The sequence below is a fragment of the Anoplopoma fimbria genome, chromosome 4 (assembly GCF_027596085.1).
Source record: "Anoplopoma fimbria isolate UVic2021 breed Golden Eagle Sablefish chromosome 4, Afim_UVic_2022, whole genome shotgun sequence".
NCBI lineage: Eukaryota > Metazoa > Chordata > Actinopteri > Perciformes > Anoplopomatidae > Anoplopoma > Anoplopoma fimbria.
In genome coordinates this window covers 22,415,632-22,433,445 of record NC_072452.1, presented here as the reverse complement: position 1 = coordinate 22,433,445, position 17,814 = coordinate 22,415,632, and the positions used below count along the sequence as shown (strand labels likewise).

The 17,814-nt window shown below is 41.7% G+C and overlaps 1 protein-coding gene across 7 annotated transcripts in view; it reads right to left on the bottom strand.

The window, feature by feature from the left end:
* prom1a (prominin 1a) overlaps positions 1 to 13,814 on the bottom strand; it is a 74,171-nt gene extending 60,357 nt beyond the window's left edge. For all 7 annotated transcript variants that reach the window (XR_008531174.1, XR_008531175.1, XR_008531176.1 and 4 more), the window contains exon 1: positions 13,586 to 13,814. Coding sequence is in view for 3 of the 7 variants with exons in the window: in XM_054597555.1 (XP_054453530.1) it covers positions 13,586 to 13,814 (229 nt within the window). In the remaining 4 variants the exon portion in view is untranslated. The remainder of the gene's footprint in view (positions 1 to 13,585) is intronic.
* Positions 13,815 to 17,814: the final 4,000 nt, after the last annotated feature.

Here is a 17,814-nt window from a genome sequence, read left to right as displayed (position 1 = left end):
TGTAACTAATAAGAAAGGTATTGTTTGTATTTATCCTGTCATGAGGAAGTTATCCCCCCCATTTCAGTCAGTTTTATACTCAGCATTTAGTTGGATATTGATGTTAATGCATCATATAAGACGGACGTTTTCCATCTGTTCACATACAGTAAATGTATAGGAGTGGGTGTATGAAGAGCACTTTGCAAACAGCTGAGTCTCTTGGCTGCAAATACTGCCGGAGTCCCACACTCCACTTAACTCTGTTTCCACACAGGAGCCACACGAGTAGGACACATGGAGAACAAACTGACATCCACGTCTCCTCTCCGCTCACATGCGCCAATACATGCGTGTTGTTGTGCTGTAAATACCATCCGGTCTGCAGATTTAGTATGTAAATAAATGTGACAGCCTCCCCTCAAGTGGAAATCACATTGATGGGTAGAAATGCATGACAGAGGGAGATGCACACACAAACACACACAAATACACACACACGCAATAAAAATAAATCTGGGCGACATGGCAACAGGCAGTAATAAAGAATGATATATCGCACAGAGACTTCAATCTGCAGTCTCGTCCACTAACTTCAAGAAATTGCAATATAAATCCTGTGTACCGGCGCTCTGAATGATAAACACGGAGTGGTCTGATATGCCTGCAGAGATGCAAACAGTGAAGTCTACTGTGTCTCATACTGTGCATTTCAGAAGGATGATTAGTATTCTGAGCACGGCAGTCCATAACAATGTAAAGAACTCAACCTGTTCAATTTAGAAAGTAAAATGAGAAAGTGATGCTCTGATCTCGTTACATATTTATTTTAATATTCTGTTTCAGGCTTCCGGCTACTCGCTGCTGATTTAACTGGACTGGACAACCTGTCACATCTTGACAACACTGAGACGAGCATCTTCAAGGTTTAACAGGTAAATGTGGCATACCTACACACTGTTCCACCTTGACATACCATAGTATACCTCAGAGCTCAGCACTATGCTTAAGGTTTTCCATGGACTGCATTCAAATTAACCAATAGGCATCTTAAGCCTGGTTCAGACTTCACATTATCAGCCCCGTTTTAGCCGACACTGTAGGGTTTCAAATCGGATTGATAACAGCAAAAAGGGTCAGCTTCCGTCAATCGGTTGCATTTATCCCGTGTAGTGTGTCGTACTGTCACAACGTCTTAGTCTTCAACTGTAAACATGGCGAAGGGAAAAAGGGATGATGTGTGTAGGTGACTATCTGCAACTTAAAATGAGTCACCGAGAGGCTGAGTAGGGGAGACTAACCTGCAGGCGCGCTGGCTTTCAATGAATCAAAGATCCAGTAGCTCGATTTGGTAGTTTTATTCGCAGGAAACAAGCTAACACACATTCAAAAATGTTCTCAATATTTCCGTAACTGTGTACAGCGATAAACAGTGTCAAAAGCGTCCAAACAACAGTAAATAGCGTCAATTAGCGGTCAGCAAAAAATAAGACTCCCTCTCTCACCCCCTCTCCTTCCATTCGCCAAACTAAACTAGTGAACAACTGATATCCCCATTGCAGTCCTGAACACCACGTGACTCGTGACCAAAAAAAGGTGTACAAAATCGCACAGGCTATTCCTGGCTCCTACAATGTGGAAGCAGTGTCTCACAAACAAACACACAAAGCAAGGGTTAATTGTTTTCTGCTATTTCTTGATTATTTGTGAGTTGTGCCTTCTTCATAATCCTATTATTACTTGGCTCTTTGGCAATATGGTCCTAGTTACATTCATGCCAAAAAAGCATATTGAATTGATATAGATAAAGATGTTGTTGCTGCTGCAGGTGAAACGGAGGAAAGGTCAGTCAATTTCTTTCTTTCTTTTTGAGGCTTTTCTGAACACAAGATGGCCAGCATCAACCACACGTCTATTTTTTTTGTTTAAATTCTTATTGGCATGCATTGACTTGCTGTGAAGCTATGGAGTTTGAGTTATATTAATGTGCACTGCTGTTTATTTAGGACATAAAAGAAGGGAGAAATCCAGTAAATCAACATTTTTAAAGGCCATATCGCTCAGCCAAACAATCCCCAAATCGTGTTTTATCCCAACTATTCAATCGTGAGCTTACTAAAGCTCTAACCTTTAGGCTCAGAAGTTATTTAAGAGTCCAAGGACAAAAGGCCAAGCAGTCTGGTCAGCGCTTTTACTGCCGAACAGACAGCCAAGAGGATTGGCTCTGCAGTGTGGCCCAGGTAAACAACGTCCCAGATTACCAGCAGATAATCGAGGCTGAAGCTGAGGCTGCAAAGGTGACAATGACGGACAGGGAGTGTGTCCTGCAGACCAATCCGAGGAGACAATCTAACATCTACTCGCCGACAGTTAACATGAGAAAAGGAGACATGCTCTTAAATTGTCTGGGCCAGAACTTCCTCAACAGGACTGCACAAAAAACCCAAACTATTCATGCTCATTTTTGCCATTTAAATGGTGTTATTATCCACAGACAGAGAAGCTTTTTTGTTTTTCTGGTACCAAATAGTATAAATTATAGTGTAAACCAGACAGAGGGACCAGGTCTAATTCCCTGGTCCCTCCCGGTGAACAATAATCATCAACAGTGGGTCATCGCTTTGTTAAAACATTTATTAGATAAATGAATAAAGGGCACACCTAGTTTTAAGTTTTGACCCCATTCCAAATAAAGGAGGAACATCAGACAGGGTGACGAAAAGTGTCTCTACTGAAAAGCAGTGCCGTTAGTGATAAAATCAAACAACACTCATCCTTTCTCGTGTGATAAAGTCAACCAGGGCTGTTTCGGAAATGACCCTAAGAGCATACTTGACACACAGCTTGTCATCGAGAGCTGCATCACAGGCCCAAAGGAGTGACACGGCCATGTTCCTGTTCAGGGGGAACCGTCTCGTCACCGCTGAGTGATGGCTTCAACTCTCTTGTGAAGAGGTGTGACGAGTGGCACTGAGGCTAAACGGACTGTTGGAAGATGAAGGCCTTTTTTTGAAAAACAATTTTTTAGAGTAGTCATCTGCGGCGTTGGCAGGCTGACCCCTCAGCCTGTCCCCAGAGTGGACTCATAGCGGGCACCACTGTGTCCGCCAATGAAGCGTAAAGCGGGGACACAGGACGCATGACTTGCCATCCGTTCAGCGGGACTGAGCCGCTCGCCATCGCCCTCGCCTCTCCTGCTTGGCTTACCAGGCCTGACCCAAATATGACGTCCCCGAATGAGACACGGCTTTAGCAGCACCCAGGGAAGTGGCAGCTCTTACGCCGACTCACTGCCTCTATGTATTTCTTTTTTTTCCTCTTTCTTGCTTCTTTAAATGAGCTGATCTTTGCAGCCTTTCTCACTCCAGCGATCTTTTGATATTTTTATTTTTTTCTCCTCTACTTGTGCTTTCACTCCGACTGGCTCTGCCACATTTCCCACCCGCTCCGTCAGATAGCAGGGAGCTTAAGCTAATGGTGGCATTATAATATTACCTTGAAATGTCTGAAACTTTTCGACAATCTTAATGCCGTAGCTTTTATCTCCCACTTACTTAGTTTGCTGACGGACCCGTGGTGAAGCAATCTGTCTCACTTCCTCTCAGATTCCAGGAGCGGTTTTGTTAAGTCTATTGATCTGCCCATACCCCTTTTTTACTGTAAGAAAACCCTTCACCACCGAAACTCAATGGAACAGTGAACAGCCAAAGCTTTGACAATGAAAGAACAACGTCCAATCATGAAAGCTTTTGTTTGAAGCCCTTTCTACCCCTTCTCAAACACTTCATAACCACTGTTTTTTTTTTCAGTCATTTGAAAGCAAATGAAGGCACAATGGGGGGTCTTTGAGTCTGTAACAAAGCTCGTCTCGGGTTCTCTTTTGAAGGAATAATGTTCATTGACAGTACACATAAAAGATAGAAAAAAAAGAAACAGTAGTACTTGCAAAGTGTAGACAGTTAACCAACATCTAAGGACTAGCAGCAATGAAGGCTGATTATTGCGTTGCCTCATATGTGTCTTAGCCAAAAAAGTTGCAGTTGAACACATCGCAAAGACTACAGCCAACATAACAATAGGACATATGAAATTACTCTCAATACCAGCAATTGCTGTAGTTTGTCTTTGTCATTATAAAACCATACCACATGGCTTTGAAAATACTTGTGTATATTAATGATCAGATGAGGGGAAGAATCAGAGGAGCCTTCTGTGTTGGCATACTTGACTCTCGTCGTTTTCTGGCTTTCCTCACTATGTCGACACAATGGTCCGGTTCAAATGAACGAGGGTGTTGATTTCTGTCTGAATGCAGCCTTGGAAAGGTAGAGAGGTTTTGTTGAAGGACTCTCAGCTCGCGCATTTGTTGTTACACAAATCTGAACCCCGACACTTTGATTGTCTCATTACTAAACCGGCTAGCTTGAGTGCCACGGCACTCATAAAGAAACGTTTAATGGTCCCATAAACAATTAAAGCCTCATAAGTAGTGATTCATGTAAATGGAGACATAACAGCTTAATGGACTGTAATTGCTAAATAAAACTAAAACGGATTTAACGGAACCATAATTCAGGATGAGTCCTCAGTTTGCTGCTAATTTAAACGTCACACAAACTGTTCTCCTCTTTTATTTGACATGGGAAACATGGGATTTTCAGCAAGATCTTTTGTTAGTTGAAGGTGAAGGAATCTTTATACACTTTTGAAAAGAAGTGGGGTCGAGCTGCTGGTTGATAGAGAACGTTAAACTGTCTGTCCACCACCACATTTTATGGAATGATTATGTGTCATCAGGTGGTCCTGGGATTGTTTGTATTGGGTGTCATTCAAGTGACTGAATAATCATTTTGGATCGAAGCGCTTCATTTACAACTGGCCACCTCGTCTGGCTGGCTGAGCCTTCAGAAAGACTAATCCCAGATTTGTGGATCCATTTCAGGAGTAACAACATGTAGCTGGAGGCTATTTTTGATATCTTTTCACAGGACTGTAGCTGCAGGCGAGGAATTAAAGAGCTGTACAATGTTTCTTTTTGTGTTCTGATTATGCAGTGTGATCTTCTCTCACAAAGCTCGGGCAGCCGCAGCTTAAACCTGAAAGAAAGCCGTGTGTGATGAGAGCGTTACAGGTTTTATATCTTTGAACCTGCTTGAAAAACTCTGAAGAGCATGCTTCTCCCCTTTTACAGCTAATAGCCAGATACAACACAGCGTCACATTTATTCTATAAATCAATAACACAGATAAATGGGAGATTATCATCCTCCAGCACAAAAGGTTTATATGACAATAACAAACATTAACATGCCAATGTTTGACACATGACAACGGCCAAAGAACAGTGAAGAATCTGGCTGCAACTGATGATCACTATCTTTTAATCTTACATTTTTTCAGCATTTTATCAAACATTTAGACCATATAATGCCAGTACAAATAATTGCCCTTCATAATTTTTCAGGTTCCCAAGGACTTCATATTGAATTTTCTGTTCGTACCACAGTCCAAAATCCAAATATATTCAATTCACAATTGTATAAAACAGAGAAAACCAGCAAAGCCTAACATTATTGATGGTGGAATTTGAATTGAACGATTGATCAATTATCAAAATAAATTCACTTCCAAAGTTTTTAGATCAGTCAGCGATCAGTCAGAACAAACACACATACTGATGCTTTGGGGCGAATAAAAACAAGCAGCACTGGGTATCAGACCTTGTCTGCAGCGTGTAATCCTACTGAGGTGTAGAAATCCATTTATAGTGCATGCCGCACCTCATCTGCAGTCGATTTTCATGAAATTTCACGAGTTTATTTTGATGCCAAACGCAGAGAAAATCACTTTTGAATCTTCCACTAGACCTTGTCAGAAGCCAGCAGTATATGATTTAATAGAAGTGGATGTGTGTCATTTGAATGATATTGGAGCGTAAAGTTCTGCCAGCATTCCTTGGATATATATTTTTCTCCTGCTTTTTTTTTTTTACAAAGTGTACCGTATAATAAAATATCTGTAAATATGGGCAGTAAGATGTAAAGATATTCCCAAATGTGTGTCATTTCTGTACGTTTTCACCTGCGATGGCCTCCTTACCTCTGCGCTGCAGTGACCCATTGCCTCTGGTAATCAGATGGCATTATGCTGCAGACCAGTATGGCAGTGCCTGTTAGCGGTGCCGAGGGCCATCACTGTCAGTGCAATGACATGACTGCATGTGACGGCTCAAAAACACTGCGGAGGAACCACATTCATCACTCGCTCTGTCGTGCAGCTGCTACTACAGTGTGACTGGGTCATGCTTGTAAAGATGCAACATTCATAATCAGTTTATTTATGAATTATGGTCTGCTTGGATTAAAAATGTGTTCATATAGCACGGTTCAGGATTTGTGAAAGATCACAATAATGTCTGGTTGGTTAGATAGATGACATATTAACTGGCTTGTTGTGCTTCTAATGATTTCATCTGATCTTGTCTAGTAACAGATGGAAGCTAAGAAAAGTTTCAAATATTGATGACATCCGGACATGTTTGTTCTGTTGGCTTCAGGGCAAATATCCAATCCAACAAAACAATAGAAAAGCAGCAAGTTGGTCCCATTTTGTCAGGATTTGTGGACAACCAATAGGCTAAAAGAAACATTAGGCATGTTTCCACCAGCAAACATTTAATACGTGTTTCGGACTAAAATGTAAAAATGTTTAATTGGCAAGTTAATATTTCATATTTATATCCCATATTTCAGCTTGCCTGAAGACAAAAATGTGAAAATGAAATATGGATTGACAATGTTTTAATATTAAAAAGCGAAAGGCTGTCAAACCAAGAAAAACATTTAAGCAAGCTGTTAATCTCCCGTTTCCAACTGACAGTCAATGTTGCTTTATTTTGACCACGATTGTCCCGCTTACCTTAACCAGATGATTTTTATTGTAACCATGACGATGTAAGTCCCCTTACCTTAACGAAGAAGTCATTAAAACCCAAACATGATCTTTTACTAAACGTAACAAAGTTGTGTTTATGCTAAAACCTAATTTAGCGTTATCACATAAAAAAAAAGATTTATTTTTCAACAATGATCTCTAACGGCTTTGGAAGGCACTTAAAAGTGATTTAGTCTTCACAAGTTGCTCTGGATATTGACTCATATAGTAAATATAATATAGAAAGTAGCACCCAGACCAGTAAGTAATGGGCAGTGGAAAAGCAACACACTGCTTTGGCCATTAAAATATGTACAAGCCTCCATAGAATACCTCACATTTTTAAATAGGGACGCTATTTACAACAATCTAATACTGAGTCCAGAGTCAGTCAGAGAAGTGTTTAGACAGCACGAGATTACAGATAAAAAATAAAAAAATAATTAAAAGAGATCATTGGAGAATTGTATATACATGGATGTTTCTATGATGCAAGTGCCAGCATTGCTGCCCTGAAGAAGTGTTGACAAATGAATTATTCAACTTTGTTGGAATCCCAAAGGTTTCAACTTCTAATAGCAAGTGCTTATGTGCTGCAGTAAAAGCTTAATTATGGACGGTAAACCTCAGGAACATGTCTAATCTTTTCATGTTCAACAACAGATTTTATTGAGTTTCTGAAACTAGTGGAATAGAGACTAGTTTGGACCTCCAAGGTTTATAAATAGTTATGCAGTGTCTTTTTGTCCCCTTGGTTTTTCCCAGAAGTCTCTTGTATGTCTGAATGCACCTTTAAAGTCTACTTAAACTGCCAATGCCATCTGCGACAATCTGTCCACAAACCGCAGAGTGTGTCTGTGTGCACATTTCAAATTGACCCGACCTCTTAACCCTCGCGCACCTTAAGCAACTGAGCTCCCGCTGCACCAACAAGCACATCCTTCTCAGTAAGACTCTCACAGGTAACGTGCGGGTTGGTCACCTTTTGCATAACACGACGTTGTCAACTTATTTTATTGCAATTCTGAATAATTAGATCTTTGGTGCTGACGTAAATAGGAAAACCAGACGCCGCTTCGTCATTTCAGCACACACGATTCTGCAAGTCATTGCTATCCACTTGTTTTTTGATATTATAAAAGCAGAAATGATTCAGATCTGCCAGAGATTATGATTGCAAATGTAAGCCCTTTTGGGGAATCATCACAGCATCTAATGCTAATCTCCACAGATGTGCTCGCTGCTGAAGAAATCTCTAATTAGGGAAATGGTTGTTACTGGCTGGAGGAATGCTGATAAATAATGAGTCATGACTTCATTTCCTTCTTCTGACTCTTTCAACACTCCCAACTTAAAGATTCCACCGTCCTTCGCGGAGATGTTAAAGTGCACGGTCAGCAGCACAGCGGCGCTCAGTGCGATGCTCAAGGACACTTCAGCAGAGCAGATGCTTGCTGACCTTCCAGTTGGAGGACGCTCTCTTTAATCACTTTACCGCCCGCAGCATTAAACAGTCATCCTCACGTGCTACGACTGACCCGCCTGGTCTCAACCGATCCATTAAAAATCACCAGGTTTTTTTATTCTGCCGTTCTCGTGCATTCAAATTGATCCCCGGAGAGTAAAAGGCCTTTGCTTCGTTCAAGGTTAAAACAACGCTAAACTGAAGTGAAATCCTGACAACCTTCCCCTCATCATTAAAGTACTCTTATTTAACTTCCAAATTAACATTTAACCAATTATGCAATGCTGGTAAAATCACTTTTTGTTGCAGTTTTTCTCGTCAGTTCATTTTTTCCCCCAGCTATTTCAGCTGTAAAGTGCCAAAAGGCGCTCTAATCCACTAACAGTGATTTGCCACGCTCGTAATTTGGTTCTTGTTTAGTGTAATGGGCTATAATGATGTTAATAGGCTTTTGGAAAGATTATGAGAAAAATTATATATGATATCAAGTTCTTATTTGGAGAACTACAGTGTGCGGGTGTAAACAGCAATTAGTGTAATTGTTTTGGATTCTTTAATAAACCTGAGTTTTTGGTCAAATGAACCATTCTGGAGTTTAGTTGGAGGACACGTAAAGTGGCAATAGAGAACGTTTCAACTTTCTACCCCCATCAGCGTTCCCAAGTGTTTTTTTATTGTTGGTGCCAAAGACAAACCGATCACTTTCCGTCTTTCCTCGCAGCCTACTTTTAGCTACAATTGTAGCGATTTATTAAGTCTATCAGGGAAAATACATTTGTATATTTTAATTCATTCCCAATGCTGCTCAGAGTAATCCCCGTAAATAACTTATTCTGCTCTATGCAAAAGACAGACAAAGACCTAACAATTCTTGAATTTTGTTGAATGTCTCTTAACAAAGGTGGTAGCATCCAGTTTTACTGGCTAGATGTTAAACCTTAACTATCTAGGAAGGGAGAGAAAACTTTAATCAAGCAGCAAAAACATTTGACATTTTAAGTCCAACAACTGAATTAAAACTAAATAAATAGAAGTTTGACCCTCATTCACCTTTATAGTTAAGATTTATTTGCATTTAACCGTAAAAACCCTCCATCTTTGTAGTTATTTCTTCCTTTGAACATTAAAGACATTGAACCCAAACTTCTTCTACTCTATACTCTATACTATAAATCCAGTAAATCTCTGATGCGCATCACGAAGACCTTCGATCTCTGCTTTGTCCTTAGTTCTACATCTATTGAAGGGTTCATCTTCAGTTTCTTTCATGTTTATGTGTCCTTAGATGAACACCAAAGCCCCATAATGCATCTGTGCTGTGAAAAAACCCCTGCCGTGACTCCCTTTTTAGATGAGCGTTAAATAACAACCACGGCCTCAGATTGTATAACCTGAGCTGTTCTACCTCACTGGTGCAGTGAGACGTGTTTAAGACTGCGAGGTGAACCGAAGCTCACCCTGACGGCTGCCGACGGGTTTCCCTGGCAACTGTAACTAGTCTTGAATTAATGCCAGACTTTCACCAGGCCCTGTCATCTGTAGGTGTGGTTTCTCCAGGAGAGGGAATACAGTCGCTAATGAGAAAACATTTCCAGCAGGGATCTGCTGCGAGACGGCGGCTGGCATCAGCTCCCAAGCCGCGCTCACCCACAGGCCTGAAAACGATACTATTCAAACTGCAGAAGGAGCTTGATGCACCTCTGTATGCAAAGGCTGACGTACACCAAGATTAATTCAAATACTTTACTGTTTTACTTTATTAGTTTGGGGAGAGTTGTGCATGAGGACTTTTAATTCCTCGTAGCTAAAGGTGAGTCCAGTTAAAGTCATGTTTTCTGCAGAAGTCTCCTTCACCAAAACAGAACTACCCTTTTAACTCATGCCCTGTAATTCAAACCAGACAGATCGAAATTTAAACTTCCTCTTTCGATTTGAAATGGTGCAGTGTGTTGTGTTTATTTTAAGATTGGGACAATAGCAAAGACTTGTTGAAACCTACAAAGACCGAAAAAAAACATTAAGTTGTGTCTGTTTCTTAGTCTTTGAACGGTCTATAAACATATAAACACAGATACGACCAAAGTTAAAGTATATTCAGTTATCTGCCTTTTTGTATTTTTCAACTTTCATCCAAACCAACTACATGGTTGAATTCATAAATATTCGGCAAATAGAGATGTAAAGAAGGTCCCAACTAAACATCTTTTCCATTCTGTTTTCGGACTCGGCAGAATTCTCTCCCTAAGAAATTCACTAGAAGAGAATAAAGATGCTTATTAGTTAAGACTTTAACAGCAAAATAGACTTTTTCTTAAAGCCGTCAGTGATGCAGCCTGAGAGAAAACAGAAAACACTCCTGTTCTTCTATATCATTTCACTTCTCAACTATTTCCCAGCCGTCACACTTTTTTCCTCTCGTGTTAAAGACTCAGGTTTCAGACACCAAAAGTCGAGAGTAAAAAAAAAAAAAAAAAAGAAAAAAAAAGAACCCTTCACTTCATAGCCTGCAGAGTTTTGTATTTCATTTCTGGAAAGGATTAATGATCCTGTACATCAGTATTGGCAATTAGCAGTTGTGTGTAGGAGTGAGGGAGTGAGGCATTGTGGGTAGGTCTGAGGGGTGTGAGGGAGGTGAGGCTTCCACACTGCAGCCAAAAGCCGTTAAAAAAACAGGAAAAAGAGAATACGTCACTGTTGATTTGCCTGGTGTGGGAGGCGGTTGAAGACGTTCGATGCATCTTTGCTAATCACGCCTCCCACGAGCTCGGAGACAGTTTGACGCAGAGAATGAACGCGTCAGTCGACCGCATCGAACATTCATGAGATTATAAAGACGTTTCACAATGGGGAAATGTCACGCGGTGATTGTGGAGGACGTGATGATGGGGTGTCGCTAATTACACACCAACAGAGTCGTTTCCACGGTTACAACAATATATATCAGGCCGGGATTGACTGCTGATTTGTTACTGAATATATAACAATATTTATTTTTACCCAGGGTTTTATCCATCCAGCATGTTTTGAGATTTAGAGATATTGCTGATACTAAACACTGAGCATTATGGGATATAGTTTGTTGTGCTTAAACCTGAAGAACCTTACTTGTTTTTGAGTTGTTTACCATATTACATGGTCTTTATCAGAACTTTGAGTTTGCTCAAATGTCATAGATCTGTTGACGTGCACACTTTTTAACGTTTTATTTGCACTTAAAGCCTTCATCATAAACAGTAGAGAGGTGACAGGAAACGAGGGGGAAAGAGATGCAACAAAGGTTAGAAGCGGCTTGAATCGGCGACGTTGTGGTTCATGTTTGCTCTCTTAACAGCTAAATACTGGGCGCCCAAATTAAGTTGATTATTGGCATAAAAAACAAACAGTAATTGACTAAATAATCCCAACTCAAGGTCCATTAACGACTTTGTTTTAAACTTTTCCTTTTTAAGTAAGTGGATTTTGAGTTGGTATTATTTTGTTAAAAAAACTCACTATTTGTTAGGAGAAAGAGCAGTTTGTGTTTTTGAAATGTAAAGTTTGGAGCTTTAATAAGTAAACAACAATGTAGATAATTGTTCAGGTAACTGATCGAGTGATAAACATGGGCTGATTCTAGCTTTTCTTAACTGAAGACCATTCGTGTCTCTTCTTGTTTATTTATTTTAATTCAATATCTGTAGATCACGGACTGTTGGTTGAACAAACCAGCTCGAGATGGAATGTTTTGCACTTTACTCTGTTTTCCGACATTTTATAGACTAAACAATAATGAAAATGATAAAAAAATGACAATAATAAATTGTAGCCATAAATTTCACAATAATGTCAAACGGCATTCTGCACCAAAAAAGATGATCGGTTCACAGTGATATTTGTGTGTTTATATCTCTATACTTGGAAAGAGATGTTGCTGTTGACTCCAAATGCCATTTTGTGACTATAAGATGAGCAGCATCTGTTAAGAAAGACAATTTTTGCCTTATTCTTTTTCCTGGAGGAATCAGTGATTCATTCTTTAAATGTGTGCCGGGTGACGGCTAACGCTGTGGTCAACCACAGGCTGAAAGTAAAGAGACGACCACGTCCACCCAGCACACCCTGAGCTCCACTCCGACATCTGCACCACCTCCAGTCACAAACCCGCTGGAGTGGAAACTACTCGCCCATTCTTTTCTACACTTCTCTTAAAGATTTGAATGCGAATACTCCGTAGTTTCCCAACGAACGGTGTGGTGAACACGGACTTCCTGTTATGCATTGTTCTAGAAATGACAATCTCTGCAAGTCCCACAGGGTCACCGCCAGACCAGCCTGCATTCATCACAACAGACCTGACGGATCTCTGGATGCACCGTGCTAAATATCCAAGCATGCACTGCTGCCATGAGGGCCTCTGCTTACATCATTAGATTCTGATGAACCCAAAAATGAACAACCAATCCCCCAAGTTCTCTCTAATCAAACCCATGACCGATCTGCTGAACTATTCAGTTCAAGCCAACACTTTCCACACGACTTCCTTCCTCCTTTCCGTGCATCGTGTGGCGTTTGCACCCATGACTGGACTCCCTTCACTGGTCTTCAGTGGTCTGCTCCATGGGATTAGACCAGGAGGCCCCCCCCCACCAGTGCTGGTGACAAACTGGAAACTACAAGGCCAACAACATATGGAGCAGGGGCTTATGGGATTACCCAATTAACAAGGTGACTCAGAGAGCTGCTAATCTGCAAAATGTTCCGACAGAGTATGGACACAGGCCGTGACGCATGGAGACGCGTCTTTGGAGCGTCCGAGACCCAATTAAAGACGCACCCCTATGTGTGTGTGTGTGTGTGTGTGTGTGGAGCCACGTAATGATGCTTCTCTGGGTGTTGGACACACACACACACACACACACACACACACACACACACACACACACACACACACAGTGGACACCTTTTTTTTTTTTTTTACCAGACTGGAGACAAATCAGTTCAAATTGAGTTTTGGCGCAGTGAAGAGAAACCAGTGCGCAAACAGAAACCAGTCAGTCCCAGTAAAGCATCCACTCACAGGTCTCTGTGGTCTCTCCTACATGAGAGATACTATAGTCTGTAGTAAGAGTTAAGTGAATGCATTCAGACCAATCCCATGTTTCCAAAAAGTGACCATCACCCTCTCATCCATCCTCTCCTCATGCGCCTCCGTGCCTCTGGTACACCTTACCTTGCGGGAACGCGTTGGGCTGCACCGCACAGAGAAAGGTGCGCACCATGTGGAACAGGATCCCTATGGGTCCCGGTTCGTAGTGGGCCAGGGTCTCGTAAACTCCCGCAGGCACATAACCGAAGTCCAACTTCCCCGGCGGAGGGAGTCTCCGGGGCTCCGTCTCCTGCTGGAGCTCTCCGGACGCCAGGAACACCCACAGCAGCAGGAAGATCCCGGTCTTCCACATCACAATGAGATGATAAGAAAAAGAAAACCCCAAAAAAAAGAGACCTGAGACCGGCTGAGTCAACACACCCGGGGTGAGAGGACCGGAGAGCTGGAGGAGGAGAGAGTAAAAAGTGTCCAGATGGATGGACCGCAGCTTTTTAAGTCCTGCTGCGCGCAGAGGGGCTTGTTCTGAGCATCGCTGCCCGAAGTCTGAGGCTTTCAGACGGACCCACAACCCGGGTGATCCTCTCCTCTCCTCCCGTCTCCCGATGCGTTCAGTCCGGCCGAGATGAGCGCGCCTGTCGCTTCCACTCCGGGCATCTGTGCGCACGGAGCTGCGCTGCGTCACGGGAGGAGGAGGAGGAGGAGGAGGAGGAGGAGGAGGAGGGGCCTCCGTTCCCATCTATACTGGGAGGAGGACTGGTCCAGAGAGAAGCGCTCCTCCTGCCGGTGGAGATGGAGATGGAGATGGAGGGTGGAGGAACATCTTGTTTCTTAATATCTGATGGGAATGTTTAAGAGAAACGGGCAGTGATGGGATGTTACCATCACTTACTGTACTTAAGTAAGGTTCTACTTCAGTCTACATAATGATGGAAGAAGTATTCAGAGCCCTGTAGACAATTCATACTTTTACCCAAGTAAACGTATGAAAGTATCAAATATATTACATTACAGTCATTTAGCAGACGCTTTTATCCAAAGCGACTTACAGTCAGTAGTATATTACATATCATTCACCCATTCACACACTGATGACAGGCTACCATGCAAGGTGCCACCATCAGACTCTAACTAACATTCATGCAACATCCAGTCCACACCGATGGCAAGCCTTCAGGAGCAACTTGGGGTTAAGTGTCTTGCCCAAGGACACATCGACTGCCGAAGCCGGGTATCGAACCACCGACCCTCTGATTGGAGAACTACCTTGCTCTCCACTACGCCACAGCCGCCACATAGTTCTCCAATCAGAGAACTCTGCAGTCGATGTGTCCTTGGGCAAGACACTTAACCCCAAGTTGCTCCTGAAGGCTTGCCATCGGTGTGGACTGGATGTTGCATGAATGTTAGTTAGAGTCTGATGGTGGCACCTTGCATGGTAGCCTGTCATCAGTGTGTGAATGGGTGAATGATATGTAACATACTACTGATTGTAAGTCGCTTTGGAGAAAATGATTGTAATGATTGTAATGTAATGTATTCAGAGCCAGTACTTCAGTCACAATATCGCCCTGTAGACAATTCATACTTTTACCCAAGTAAACGTATGAAAGTATCAAATATAAATACTCACTATGGAGCCAGAGCGCCCCTTTCAGAGTGTTCTATTGTTATATATCATAATGTAATGGTATCACCGATGCATCAACATGTGAGCGGGTTGGTCGAGGTGGAGATCATTTCAATTGAGTTATTTTTAATGTATAGAAACGTAGTAGTATTTTACAAGCTGACCACGTTTTACATGTGAAATCTGAATCTGCAAAGTAACTACAGCTGTCAGATGAATGCAGAGGAGTAAAAAGTACAATGTTTCCTTCTAAAATGTAGTCGAGTAGAAGTATAAAGTAGCACAAAAGGCGATATGTACAAAAAAACTACCTTGATGGCCGTTCTAGAGTTAATGTACTTAATTACTTCCTACCAATATTTGTACTTAACGTGAGTATCTCAATTAAATACTTCTACTTCACTACATCTCAGAGGACAATATTGTACTTTATACTCCGCTATATTTATCTGACAGATGTATTTACTTTGTAAAAGTATGAAGTTCCTCTCCTGCTTCTCTGTATTTCACCTTCTGTCCCTCCCTTGACTCTCCAGCTCTCCCGCCAACAGGTGCTCTCTGTCTTCCCGACCTTTGACCCCCTCCTCCCCCCCCAGAGGGCGGACAGAGGATACCTGAGGTGCAGCCCAGAGGGGAGATGTGATTGGTGGAGCAGCAGTCAGGTGGGCTCTGCTTTTGTCTCTCTGCACAATAACATCCTTGTCCTCTCCGCGGGGGCTCATGGGGCCCCCCGGCTCCTGGAGACAAGGGGGACTCCTGTTAGCGGACCTTTGATCAGTGAGCACCTTTCTTCACTGATCACACACACACACACACACACACACACACACACACACACACACACACACACACACACACACACACACACACACACACACACACACACACACACACTCATTAGAGCGTCAGAGTGGCAGATGGGACTTTTAGCTGGACGGATACTTAAGTCATAGATTGAAGGAGGAAACAATGTGATTGGTTGAGGACTCTTGTAACACTTTATAATACAGCCCTCGACTCATAGTGTGATTTTGTTCTATGAATCAGGTATCATTGATACATTATATTGGTTTATTTTGGAGTAAAGGAGAAATAAATCATACTATTATACTATTTTTGTAAATGCAGTTTACTTAAAGGTTACTTCAAAACAAAACTCAAGTTTGAGAAATATTGAGTTAACCAAAGGGCTATTTTGCAGATCTTATCAAGTCATTATGTGCAGTAATTTCATGCTTTTGTGTTCAATACTGTACCCCCCCACAAAAAAAAATTATGAAAAAATAGAGTATGATGTATTTCTCATTTCCTCTAAAATAGAGAATCAGTCTTGCTTTCTTCTTCTGTACCTTACATTTCAGTTGCCGTAGGAACCGGTAAGTATCTTATTAGTACTTTACGCTGTGAATCGTGGGCTGCATTGTAGAGTGTAACGAGGATTTATTCTGTCGGTTGATATAAATATTTGTAATTATACAAACGTAACTTCTCCCTCCTCATGTTGCTTTAAAAAGTCGTCCGTACTCAGAGGGATTCATTTATTCTCCCTGCTTCCTAATTAGTCCTCGTTTATTTCACGTCTCTTTTTTTAGTCTCGTCAATGTATCTGTTTAAGCCGTGTGTCAGAATTAACCGTCATATCATCCTCTGGACTCTCTCCAACTATTACTACTACTACTACTGTCGTCATGACTTAAACCAACGTCCTGTTAGCCGTGACGGATCTGAAGCTCGTCTCTCATAAGGAGATTAGTCCTCTTAAGAGTGTCTGCTGCAGACTTACTCTACCTGACCGTCAGCAGATACTGCGGTGCTCGGCCTCGATAGAAGTGAGGTCATCGACGGTGCAAACGGCAACTTACAGTCAGTGATATAATAATAAAATAACAAGCTCCTCTTAGCTTTCATGTTGTCAGTGGATTTGGTATGCTTCCAAAAGTAGATTCATTTAGTTTGACAGAAACAATCCCTACTTGGTGTCTTTAATCAAGCTTTAATTAAGCTTTTAAACATATCACATGTGAAAAAAGTAAGATAAGACAATAAAAGAAACAGGCGTATTTGCGAACACCTGGTCTAAATTGCATTTTGTAATATTCTATATAGTGGTTTACAAATTTTGTTTCTTATAAGACGTGAAAATTCAGTTTATAATTTTTCTTCAAGCTTTTACAGACTTGCGTGTAAGGTTTTTGTATCCAGACGAATGGCCGTGACTAATCCCAGAAACTGCAGCCGGGGAAGTTTAATCAAACGAACTGCAACTTAAAAGTCGTAGTTTCACATCTGTAGGAAGTTTGTCTCATCGTGACTCCAAATCAGGAAGCTGAGTCAAACAGCAGGAAGTCTGAGGCTCAGAATAAACCGGTTTCCACATAAATCCTAAAGAAATACAAATGAGAGAGCAACAGGGAGGACAGATATCTTGTGTTACAATAAAACAACACACTTAAAAAAACAAACTTTTATTATTCCAAAAAGGGGGCGTTTTCATACAGTATCGAGGTAGGAATTAAATTAGGAACCAAACTGAAGAAACAAAGCAGGCAGTGTACCGGACCATCACAGCTGAGCAACAATTCTGCTTCGTCTCCGAACGGGGTCCAGTTGTGGTTCAGGTTCAGGTTCAGGTTGATCCCCAATGCAGACTGGGACCAGTGAGACACTCTGACAGACCACAACATAGACTGAGCTCCAGGCCGGTGGAGACGAGACATTTCCCCCC